Source organism: Danaus plexippus (assembly GCF_018135715.1).
Source record: "Danaus plexippus chromosome 9 unlocalized genomic scaffold, MEX_DaPlex mxdp_24, whole genome shotgun sequence".
In the NCBI taxonomy this organism is placed as follows: domain Eukaryota; kingdom Metazoa; phylum Arthropoda; class Insecta; order Lepidoptera; family Nymphalidae; genus Danaus; species Danaus plexippus.
The window spans coordinates 2,398,159-2,410,439 of NW_026869847.1; the positions used below are offsets into that span (position 1 = coordinate 2,398,159).

General features: G+C 33.1%; 5 protein-coding genes across 6 annotated transcripts; 3 read left to right on the forward strand and 2 right to left on the reverse strand.

The window, feature by feature from the left end:
* Positions 1–526: 526 nt before the first annotated feature.
* Positions 527–2,760, forward strand: LOC116767240 (probable tRNA (uracil-O(2)-)-methyltransferase). 2 transcript variants are annotated; one of them, XM_061527255.1, is made up of 4 exons: positions 527–614; positions 1,294–1,481; positions 1,568–1,795; positions 1,865–2,760. In XM_061527255.1, the coding sequence occupies exons 1-4, from the start codon at positions 605–607 to the stop codon at positions 2,714–2,716; spliced, it is 1,278 nt and encodes a 425-aa protein (XP_061383239.1). In that variant the 5' UTR covers positions 527–604; the 3' UTR covers positions 2,717–2,760. The 2 variants fall into 2 exon arrangements, with proteins under 2 accessions (XP_061383239.1, XP_032513378.2); XM_032657487.2 differs by lacking the exon at positions 527–614 and adding an exon at positions 632–1,205.
* On the reverse strand, positions 2,756–4,721 carry LOC116767242 (peroxisomal targeting signal 1 receptor). Its single transcript, XM_032657489.2, has one exon. The coding sequence runs from the start codon at positions 4,532–4,534 to the stop codon at positions 2,939–2,941; it is 1,596 nt and encodes a 531-aa protein (XP_032513380.2). The 5' UTR covers positions 4,535–4,721; the 3' UTR covers positions 2,756–2,938.
* Positions 4,722–5,030: 309 nt separating this feature from the next.
* On the forward strand, positions 5,031–6,300 carry LOC116767244 (UPF0545 protein C22orf39 homolog). Its single transcript, XM_032657491.2, has 3 exons — positions 5,031–5,368; positions 5,660–5,824; positions 5,956–6,300. The coding sequence occupies exons 1-3, from the start codon at positions 5,279–5,281 to the stop codon at positions 6,172–6,174; spliced, it is 474 nt and encodes a 157-aa protein (XP_032513382.1). The 5' UTR covers positions 5,031–5,278; the 3' UTR covers positions 6,175–6,300.
* A 392-nt stretch (positions 6,301–6,692) lies between these two features.
* Positions 6,693–9,747, forward strand: LOC116767241 (putative aldehyde dehydrogenase family 7 member A1 homolog). Its single transcript, XM_032657488.2, has 8 exons — positions 6,693–6,911; positions 7,016–7,232; positions 7,366–7,583; positions 7,976–8,191; positions 8,372–8,551; positions 8,690–8,872; positions 8,988–9,194; positions 9,448–9,747. Exons 1-8 carry the CDS (start codon positions 6,744–6,746, stop codon positions 9,664–9,666), a joined length of 1,608 nt encoding a protein of 535 aa, XP_032513379.2. The 5' UTR covers positions 6,693–6,743; the 3' UTR covers positions 9,667–9,747.
* LOC116767243 (rRNA N6-adenosine-methyltransferase METTL5) lies at positions 9,745–10,850 on the reverse strand. The gene is made up of 4 exons (XM_032657490.2): positions 10,570–10,850; positions 10,280–10,494; positions 10,066–10,206; positions 9,745–9,995 (listed from the first exon to the last, which is right to left on the reverse strand). Exons 1-4 carry the CDS (start codon positions 10,702–10,704, stop codon positions 9,842–9,844), a joined length of 645 nt encoding a protein of 214 aa, XP_032513381.2. The 5' UTR covers positions 10,705–10,850; the 3' UTR covers positions 9,745–9,841.
* Between the last annotated feature and the right edge of the window lie 1,431 nt (positions 10,851–12,281).

Here is a 12,281-nt window from a genome sequence, read left to right on the forward strand (position 1 = left end):
GTTGTCATAACATGAAACTGCTAATGAAATAATTATTAATTAACAAATCATCATCATCATCCAGCCACGGATGTTGAATACTAAACATGTCTATATAAAAATAATGTTAAAATGGAAGGCATTAACCGATTGAATATTAAAATTCATAAAAAAAATATTTTGTATACATAAAATGCCATAAGTGGATACTAATCTATTGGTCCATAAGTAAATTATTTTCAAGCGACCTTCTATAGTAGATCTATATATGTAATATTATGCATGTAATTTGTAGAGTTAGTCATCATGTAAAAGATCTTAACAAAGGTTTCTTGTACTCTCGTTTGAAGAGACTTTTCTATAAAAATATCGAAATGGAATCATAGATATTATGACTATATACTTAAATACCTATTTATTTATAGATATATTGAATAAAAATTTTAATAAAAAAGGAGAATAAATTGAAGTCAATGAAATTTACTTTTTCCTACTATTTAATTACAAGTTAGTTAAAAATAAAGATATAACATATTTATTTTACATTATACAAAAAAAAGGGTTACCATCATAGCTTCGTTTCTGAAAGAAATAAAAAATCAACAAACGTCAAAGTCAAAATCATATGGTAGCCTGTAGGTTTTTACTTTTTAAGTTTTTATAAAGTATAAAAACGTGCCACGCATTTTTTTTCTATTTTAATTTTTAATTTACTAATGATACATAAGCAATTGTAGCTGAAGGAATTTTAACTGTCTATAATATGGATTTGAAAACACATCATAATGACCCTGAATCTTCTTTACATAGTTTTTGGCAAGCTATTAATATTTTAATAACAAAACCTCATATAGTAAACAAACGATTATGGGGTTGCACAGTTCTACACAAATTTATCTACACCACTTCGACTTCAACTTGGGACAGTGATTTAAAAAAGATTAAGATACAAAGTTTACCAAATCATTCACAATTGTTGACAAATTTGACCGAAAATTTGAAACTTTTGAATTTAGATGAGGTTGATGCCGTCATAGAAATCATTATTGTAGAGCTTTTTCCTAAAAGTTATGACGAGAACCATGCATATCAAATGATTTGCCTAAATAAAAATAAGAATTCAGCTACTTTTATCGACATCACTCCTACAGAATTGAAGCAAATATTATGTCCAACCTTTCCTTACACATTCTGTAATGAAAATGACATTATTTTACGATCTTCAGGTTGGCTGTATAGTTTTTACTGTATATTTATTTATTTACTCATAATAACGTGCGAGTTGTATTTACATGATAATTTTTCCTCCTTCAGACACAGACAGTAAATCTTATATGTGGCTAAAAGAAACTGTTTTACCACAAGTCATTAAGTGGAGTAATGAACTTATAAATGACAATGCAAGAAACTTCTGTAATGAGTCTCTAGCATTGGTATCCAATGATAAATATTATTTAAAATACAATGACTTGAAATTGAAGTATGGGAAGAATTTGGTTAAGGTATTTATTATCAAAACTAATTTACTTCTGCACCTTAAGTCTTTAAATTTAATAAAGCACATAAATGAACTTTGTTCGATTTTCAGATATGGCCTGAATGCACAGATCCTGGAAAATTTGTGTATGAGGACATTGCCATAGCCACATATTTGCTCCTCTTGTGGGAGGAATATGGTCCACAAACATTTGTGGATGTTGGTTGTGGTAATGGCTTGTTAGTGTATATCTTAACTATGGAAGGACATTTTGGACTTGGTGTTGATGTAAGAAAAAGAAAAATATGGGACATGTATCCTAAAAATATAAAGTTGAGAGTGAGTAATATTCTTAAGTATAAATACAAAAAAAATATTGCAGATTCTCATTCATAATATCGATTTTAGGAAAGTACTGTGACTCCATCAAATATCCATGAATTTTCTGATGTAGATTGGATAATAGGAAATCATTCTGATGAACTCACACCCTGGATACCAGTTATATCAGCAATTAGTTCATATAACTCTAAATTTTTTCTACTTCCATGTTGTGCCTACAACTTTGATGGCAGCAAATATAGAAGACAGGATTCATCCAAGAGCCAATATACGGAATACTTAGAATATATCAAGAACTTATGTGACTATTGTGGATTTGAAACACATATTGATAGATTGAAAATACCAAGTACAAAGAGGATCTGTCTCATTGGAAAAATGAGAAAATATAAAGAACACGAACATGGCGAATATTGTTCATTAGTAAATAATTTACTTGAAAAAGAAATTGGCGTTTCTAACTGTCATCTTGACAATGATAATGTGAAGACAAGAGATCCTGTTGAAAGAGTGAGAAACTGCACACAAATTGATAAAGACATATCAGAGGAGATAGTTATGTGCGTAGCAAAATATTTATTAGAAGATTGCTCTAAACAATTAACATGGTCAATAGGAAGGAAAACTGAACTTAAGGACCTTATTCAGTTAATTCCAAATGACAAATTAAAAGTTTTAAAGTCAGAATGTGGAGGTTTACAGACCCTTTTGAAAAATAATCATCACATATTCAAGGTGGAAAGAGGATTTGTGCAATTAAGGCATCCAAGAACAGTTGATGAGTTAGAGAAGAATTTTAAGAGTAAAAATAATAACAGAATTAGGATTAAGGTGAAAAAGTGTTGGTTTTTTAACAATCATCCACAGGGATGTCCGTTAGACAGTACAGTTTGCAGCTTCCTTCATGAACATATGTAATAAGAATTCATATTTTTATAAATAAAAATTATATGATGTTTAAATTTTTATTAAAAAACTTATTTAACAAACATTAAAAATGTGTATCATGTATAAAACTCATAAAAATAGCCTTATCTTGTCATCAGAATATCCCACTACTGTTATATCACAATAAGATAATGGTAGTCAAGCGAGCTGACATAATTCAACTTATATACATATCATGTCACTTAATATATTTTATGGCTCAACTTCGAAAAATTTGTTCAGCTCACTAAGATTTCTATCATCGACTAATTTTGCAGCGTCATGTTCGCCCATAAAGGAACAAACCATTCTTAATGTTGTCCAAATGGTTGAAGAGCTTATATCTGATGAAGCATTGGGGTTCGAACTTTGAGCTTTATATTGCTGATTCAATACAACTAAGAAATGCTCTGCTGCTTGTTTATGAGCTCCTAAATTCATGCATGTGATACCAACATTATATCTAGCTCTTATGAAACCTGGTTCTAGGTTGAGAGCCGCATGATAAGCATCCAGGGCTTCCTCAGATCTGTCACTATTGGCAAGAGTGGCTCCTAGCCTGTTCCACAGTTTAGCATTATCAGAAGCCACAGCCAGAGCTGCTTTAAAACAATCCACCGCTTTATCATATTGCTGATTAATGTTACAAATTACACCCAATGCGTTTTGCACATCAGGATCCACTTGAACAGGGTTTAATTGTGCCGCTTTCAGATATAGTGATGTTGAATAGGCCTCCAATTCTTTAATACTCATTTTGTTAGGATCAATGTCTTGGGGAACCAAATCACTATATTTACTACTGGCCTTCAACCAATCCAGCAATGTCAAATATGCATGTTTAGCCATGTTCTCATTGGTGTATGCAGCTGCTAAGGTTATATATGCTTCCAGTTGCCTTGGATCAATTGCTAGGGATTTTTTTAGTGCTGTTATTGCTAGAGGATCTTGTTCATTTTCAGCTTGTGTTGTGCCAAGTAAGAACCAAGCTTCAGCTGAATCAGGTTGCTGCTGAGCTGCCGCCTCAAAACAGAGAACGGCACCTGGAATATCACCCATCTTCAACTTCTCCTTACCAAGTTCTAGAGCACTTTTATTTTCCAACATCATATTCCCTTCTGCGAATGTATATTCTTTTGCTATTCCATTTGCTGCTTCAGAATCCCAGTATTCATTGACATCACTCAACTTAGCCCATTCATCTTTGTATTTTTCAGCCATCTCTTCGACTATTTTATCTTTGCTCATACTTTTTTGTTCCCCCTCCAGACTTTCTCCGAGATTTAATTCACCTGAACTTATTCTTTTCATAAATGACATGAATTGATTATAAGCAAGTTCGTCATCTTCTTTAACACTGTTTACATATTCTTGAGCTTTAGTTTTCACATCACTATCAGATTTTTGCAACTCGGATTCATTAACATATTGTATCTGAACATTTGATGTCTGTGGTTGTCTCATTATTTGGAATGGTGTTTGAAAAGGTCTCATTGCCGAGGGCATGAAAGATGCTGAAGGAGCATGCATCCAAGGAGATGGCATATGTGGACGAACATTAGAAATTTGACTTGTAGATGGTTGAGCAGTAATGTTTGACATTTTCTCCACTTCTGGCATATTATTAAGAAGGGCGTTCATATTAAAAGTTTGAGGAACTTGAGAATTTTGTGCCAGAAATTCATTGACAAATCTGTCAGATTGTGATAAGTTTTGTGTTATGGAACCATCTCTACCTACAATATTTGTTAGTTTAACAAGTGAATTGTTACCGCCACAATCACCTCCGACAAGTTTGTTTAATGACATTTTAATTATAATTTAAGTCACACAACTGTTTGCAATTGTGATTCGGTTGAGACTACTAATCTCTGTACTAAAACTTTGATAAAAGTTAAGCGAGCAAAGGTCACAGTTCAAACAAAAACATGTTCGAGTTTATTTTTCCTTCAAAGTAATATATTTACATATTCATCCACGTCTGACGTATTTCATATAAAATATAGATAGGTAGGTAGGTAGGTAGGTATAATCTTCAATACATACAGATACATAATAAACTGAACGAATCAGCTGGTTCATCTGTCAGTGTAAATATAAAATTATAATAAATACAAAAATTTATGCTTTTACTCTTGACAAAATTTGACACTTACTAAATAGTTTGTTTTCTTAGGTTTTGTCCACTTTTTGATTTAATCTAAATTCTTATATTTTATAAGCTGAAAAATCGAACAGCTGTTATTGACATTACTCTATTCTTGAACGCACATACCTTTTTTCTTGCCTAACCTAAACCCAGTATTCTATTTGATAATTATTCCATTTAGTATATTTTTGTAGGTGATATCTTTAAAATATTAAAGATATTTTGGTTTAATTCTCCCCCAATTTTTTGTTAATATATAATGGATGCTTCTTTAAGTCAGAAATCTCAAGCATTTATTATATAAATTATGAAATAGGTTATAAACTAAACTAATATTTCCTCAACAAAGTTCTATATTTGATGTTTATAATCTATTACTTATTGGCGGCTCATCATTAGAAACAATGTCAGAAAACAACGACAAAAGCTCAGATCAGAAAACGAAGGTTTCTGATGAAGACTGTTCATCAATAGATCCATCTGAAAAATGGCTGGTTAGTAAATTATATTTTGTTAATAATTACTACTTGCCAATAGAATTTCATAACATACAATAGACATATAAGAGTTAGTGGTTATGTTAAGTTGGTATGTATAGTGCTATGGCACAAAAATAACATGAAACAAACAAAAAAATTCCCATTCTGCTTTTCTCATGTACTAAATAATATATATTTTCTTAAGAACATATAAAGTCAAAAACTTTCTTCCATGCACTAACTCATCTGAAATATAATATACATTCTATTTTAGTAAACTGGATAACAACCTCTTTTTTCTTTCAGATTAGAGACTGTGATGTGTACAAAGATGAATATGACGAATGCACTAGTTTTAAAGGCAGATTCCATCAGTATTTTATTTATGGTGAATCGTTGGATTGTAACCAATGGAAGAAGGACTACACAAACTGCCGTAAATGGGTTGATAACAACGATGTAAAAGCAGGGGTAAGTATTTCTAAAATTTAAATTACCTTTAGCTAAATTAAACCAAAATATTTATTGTCATGGATACAATTATGTTTAAAAATTAAATTAAGTTTTTTTTAATATAATTTTTTTGTTAATTTGTTTTTTAGAAAGCTGTAATCCAAAGCGAGACAGCTAGACGATTGGAAAGGTTAAGACCTCACTACCAGAACAATGTTTGGAAAAAAAGAGAATCCCCTCCGGCTGACTGGGACAAACCTTTACCTGAATGGTTGCAGAAAAGAGACGAAAATTCATATCTTGCATTGAAAGCCAAAGAAATGAAGGAGGGCAAAGAAGAAGCGACAAGTTCTTGTTGTATCATGTAACGTCAAAGTACAAATACAAATGAATAACCAACTCATGTGATAATAGTGTTTATTAAATAATATTAGACTACTGCTGTGTGTATAAGTGTATGCAATATTTATATTACAGATAAATAGTGGTTTATACTTATTTTTTTTATTTTCTTTCCCAATTAAAATTATTAAACAATAACAATGATTGATGCAAATACTATATAAAAAATTTTGTCAACATCATGATAAAGAAATTATTAAACACTATCGTAATGAGATCTAACACTTTCCCGAGTGTGTAGATAAACGACTATCATAAATTAAAATTTTTCTTCTAATGTCTTATAATCTCGACGGCATTTTTTTTTATCCACAGTAAGAAATGAAGAATTTTAAAATTATAGCGTATGTGTATTGTTTATCGTAATTAAATATATAATATACGATCAGCAGTAACGAAAGCCCTGACCCAGCAACTGAGTTATCGTTAACGAAATGATAACGCGATTTGTATGACATGTATCGTTCACAAATAAGAATGTTTTATCATATGTTTACTTAGTGAAGGCACGACATTCGTTGTAATTATAGCACTAATGAGCCGCTTACTCCAACGTGTTGTAGGTTTGCGTTTTAAATACGTGATGGCTAGAAACGCATCCAGTTACCTCATCGAGGATCCAAAATATTCCTTTTTAAAAGATTTGGGGTTGGATAAAAAGAATGTGGGAGTTTTTAACGGAAAATGGGAAGCTAACGGCCCGGTATGTATAGGACTATCTTATTTTTCTACACAACTTAATATTTGGATCTAAGCGTATCAAAACTCTTTTTCTTGATTAATATTACATTTTATCAAAAATTCCAGATGATTCAAACTTTTAGTCCAGCCAATGGTAAAGTAATAGCGGAGGTGCAGGCGGCCAGTGTCGCAGATTATGAATCCTGTGCGAAGGCAGCTCAGGATGCGTGGCATGAATGGGCGGAAATGCCAGCACCAGCCCGGGGGGAAATCGTCAGACAAATAGGAGACGCCCTTAGAGAAAAGTTGCAGCCTTTAGGGCAATTAGTTTCTTTAGAAATGGGTATGTTTAATCTGTATTTCTGTAAATTGTAAAACAAAAAAAGACAAGAAAAATCTGAACTACGAAGACATTTTAGAACTTCTCATTGTGTTTAAGATTATTTATGTCTAAGTGTAAAATGTGTATGTTACAGGTAAAATTCTTCCCGAAGCAATAGGTGAAGTCGTTGAATATATCCACGTATGTGACTTAGCACTTGGTCTATCACGTTCACTCCCTGGGACGATTTTCCCATCGGAGCGGCCCGGTCACGTCCTTATTGAAAAATGGAATCCTCTCGGTGCCATCGGTATCATTACTGCTTTCAATTTTCCTGTTGCTGTTTTTGGATGGAACAGCGCTATCGCAATGGTAAGTTTTTGGTTAGTGATAATAACAAAAAAATAACTGTGTAAGTAATATAATAATTATGAAAGATTATCTAATCGGCAAGAATTAATATTGTTATTTTTATAATCGCGATAAAGTAACGTGCCTCCCAATACCTATATTGAAATCATAGCTTCGTTTGATAGATTGTTAAAGACTTTTTAATGGAATATGTAGATCAGCACCGGTCTAATAACATTTTATTTTCATATACATATGTATTTGTTCAAGAGTATGACACATTAAATATATGTTTAGTGTTATTAGTAGTTGATTTTTTTCGCATTTTTTCAAACGTGATCCTAATTCTTCCCAAAAACAGTTTGACAGTAGAAAAATAGTTTAAACATGTTATTCTATTGAAATGTGTATAGGTATGCGGCGACGTCAGCGTGTGGAAGCCATCAGAAACCACACCACTCATATCAGTGGCAGTGACCAAGATTGTAGAAAGTGTGCTCGTTAAAAACAACATTCCGGGGGCTGTAGCTGCGTTGTGTGTTGGCGGGAAGGATATAGGGCAAACATTAGTGAAAGATCACAGGATGAAGCTTGTCTCCTTCACAGGCAGCACAGCTGTCGGACAAGAGGTAACAGATGCTGCAAAGTAATCGAAACGTAGATAGTACGCAGTTAAAGTAATAAAAAAAAACGCGTAGTAAATCTGAAAATATCAGTTTTATATAGTAACAGTTGTTAGTTGTGCATAGAATGTAACATAGGTTTAGAGTTTGTGAAAATGTGAAAATTATATATTATGAAATTACCAGGTGGGTGTGGAAGTACAAAAGCGCTTCGGGCGTCACTTGTTGGAACTAGGAGGAAACAACGCTATCATCGTCAACGAGGACGCCAACCTTCAACTACTGCTGAATGCGGCGCTGTTCGCTTGCGCTGGGACCGCGGGCCAACGCTGCACTACCACAAGAAGACTTCTTATACATAAAAAAGTGAGTTAACGACTTATTAACTGTGCGCTATTACATAATAATAAATTTATTTATTTGGTCTTCTATTAATTTTTCAGAATTGTATTTCTGTTGGTTTATTCTAGCAAAGTTTTTAGCGGTTGCCCTAATCTATTCCAGGTGTACTCCGAGGTAGTGTCTAAGCTAAAGAAGGCCTATGCTAGTGTTTTGAGTCGCATCGGGGATCCCCTGGAGTCCGAATCGCTAATTGGACCGCTCCACACACCAGCTGCCTTACAAGCCTATAAAGACACCGTCGCGGCTGCTGTTAAACAAGGAGGAACTATTGAATTCGGTGGAAAGGTAATTCATCTAGTTTGATAAATAAGGCCTACCGTTTTCTATGAATAAACAGTTAATAATAAACTAAAAAATATTGAATTACGTTTAAAGTAAAGTGTGATGATTTTAATTATAGGTTATCGAACGTGAGGGCTACTTTGTGGAGCCGACTATAATAACAGGGCTACCGCATGATTCTCCTCTGGTTAAGACTGAATGTTTCGCTCCCATCGTTTATTGTATAGAGATTCCTGATCTAGAAACTGGTATTCAATACAACAATGAAGTGGAGCAGGGTCTGTCATCAAGTCTTTTTACTGAAAATATGGGAAATGTTTTCAAGGTAAGCGTCTTCCAGTCCTCTCTAAACATTTTTATCATTTATAATAGTGTTGCCGTATTTAGAGTTTTAGTTTATAGTTATTGACTTTGGTAGAACTTTATCAATTTCCCGCGTTTTTCTTGACAGTCACTGTCAAGTAGAAATTTAATAGATATTTCAGTTTTAGAGAATAAAACGTCTGTAGTAAAACAAAATTTACTCTATAGTTAACTTAAATCTTTACATGAACTACATATATTTAACAAATTTATAGTGGATTGGTCCTCACGGATCGGATTGCGGCATCGTGAATGTAAATATACCAACCAACGGCGCGGAGGTAGGTGGAGCCTTCGGAGGTGAAAAGGCCACGGGCGGCGGCCGCGAGTGTGGCTCTGACTCCTGGAAGAACTATATGCGTCGCTCAACAGTCACTATCAACTACTCCGGAACCATCAAACTCGCACAGAACATCAAATTCGGCGACGACTAATATATATATGTATATCCATTTTTCACAAGTAGCAACTTGTTCAATAAGATAATTTAAGACTGATTAAAAAACGTTAAAGAAATTAAATACTTTATTTGTGAAGTTCCTTACAGTGTACATGTTAGATTATAATTGATTTGGAAATATTTACATTTGATGATAGTGCATTATTGACCTAAGTAACCAAATGTTGTATTCTCCATAAATCAACAGCAATATCCCTTGTTTGCTGTTTGTGAAACTTGTATGTGGCCGGAAGGTTATATTTTAGTTCAGCTATCACAGTACCCTTTGCATCCCATTCCTTGACTTTCTTTTGTATGTGTAACCTTTAACATTTCGGATATTGAATATTGCACAGAAAATTGGTTCATCATAAACATAATTTATAGGATATACCTTGTCGAGCTTTTGTGTAGTGAGAAAACGCTATCACTTGTAAGGTCAAGTCCCATTTTGAGAAATTTCATATCAATGCCAACATTATTTTTGGTTCCAAATGGTGGATTCATGAGAATGGTATCAAAGTAATTATTCCACCTTAAAATGAAAAACACATACATTTATAAAATGAAATATGAGTATGGATTAGCTTAATATTATTAAAAATTACTTTAATAAATTAGGACTCAAAAAGTCACATAGAACAGCATCAATATTTGCGAGTTCCATATCTTCAATGTTATCTTTCAACACTTCCATAGCACTGTCGTCAATATCAACGCCTACTACAGTCCCCGCTCCGAGGAGTGCAGCACCAACAGTGAGCATTCCAGGTCCACAACCTGCATCCAATACCAATTTGTCTTCTATTGAAGAATATTGAGTCTATGAAAATGCAAATAATCAACAAAAACTTCTATCTCCAACTAATAAATAAGTAATAATATACTAGACACTGACCTGTATAGTATAAAGAGCTACAGCTGCAATATGAGCTGGTGTCTCATACTGTTCCAGCTGTATTTTAGGCTTAGAAAAACTAGAGATGCTGCCGAGGTGACCCTCAAGAGTCTTCAGTTTCATGATTGATGACATTCTATTTGCTTTCAAATCTTGGTAATACAGGAAGGATTTGATTACCAAATGACGAATCTTGAGAGACAAAAAATCCCCAAGATGTTGCGTTTGCGTGTTGTAGTGCCGCTCTGTGACTTGTGTTGACAATATTAGCCTCTGGTAGCTGTGGGAAACCCTAAAATAAAATAATATGTGATATACATCATCTTTGAATAAGTATAAGTCATCGAAATATCAATGATAGTACTAACAGCAGTTGCAGAAAGCGGTGGAATAGAGCACATGGGCAATTGACTGACAGGGCTAGGCTGTGCAAGGGATATCGTGGTCGCAGTCAAGGGAGCTACGGCACCTTGTTTCATTAACATCTGTTTCTTAAGCTGTAATTCTTCCAGTATCTTTCTATTCGTTAATTCTGAAATGAAAACATTGTATAATTTTATAATGAACTTAAATAAAATGACTCCCTCAAAATATATATTTTACCTCTTTGTGCATTTGGCTGGGGAAACGCCATCTAAAAGTTTTAGGTAAAGATTCAATGTATTTTTGTATTGAATTGTAACGAAAAACCGCTTTAGCTATGTTTCATCCTATTTCAGGCACCTAATTACCACAACTCACAACTTTGCATGATATTGACAATTATTTTTGACATGAACGATGCCACAATACTTCATAACTGTCAAAATATAAGGATTTGTTCGAATGCGTTTTGTGCCTCAGAAATAAAAACAAAGAAGCAATAAATATAATTTATATTATCTTTTTATAGTTCTGCAGATTTTTTATGTTTCACTTCTCTAAAATTAAATAAAAGATTCAGAAAAAGCCTTATAAATAGATATATTTAAAGCCTTTATAATTCCTTTTATAATAATGAACTTCCTTATACACTTCTTACAAAGATTTCTTAACAAGGATCACTTTAAGTTGGGTACAGTCCAATGTACGCTTAGACTCAGTCGTGATAATTTGTAAGGATCAGTTAAATTAAGTTGTCATAAATGTATTTATTATGGTTCAAATGCTGATGCAGTGGATACATTGCCAGTGAACGTGTTCATTTAAAATGAAAAGTGTGGTATGCGCAGACTTTTAGTATACCTTGGCATAGCAGGCGAAGTGGGTACTTAACGCCGAAGAGAAAACCCAGATACATATTTTTCATGAAATACTGAACCAATGGAGGGTGCTACGATTTACTTATAAAAGATTTTCATAGTTACAAGTCATCAATTAAAATAAAAAACACTATAGTTTAAATATGTCATGTTTTTTTAAAAGCACCTCGATTTCAAAACAATAAAAGACCTACACATAATTTTGCTTGGTCTACACATTATTTCCTATAAACTTGTTTGTGGTACCTACATATTTATAATATTCAAAGAAATTGTGAAACAAAGACGTTGTGTTTTTTACAAGAAAATGAATGTTTTAGCCTTTCTAAAATCTTGCAATTAGATGAAATCTTAAAGAAACCAAACTGTGGTACGAGATTTCAAAGAAGTTTTGAAAGTAATTTATCCACAACCATCAGCATCCTTACGGGAATATGCGTGATTCACAAACAAAAAGACTCAGCACTCTTA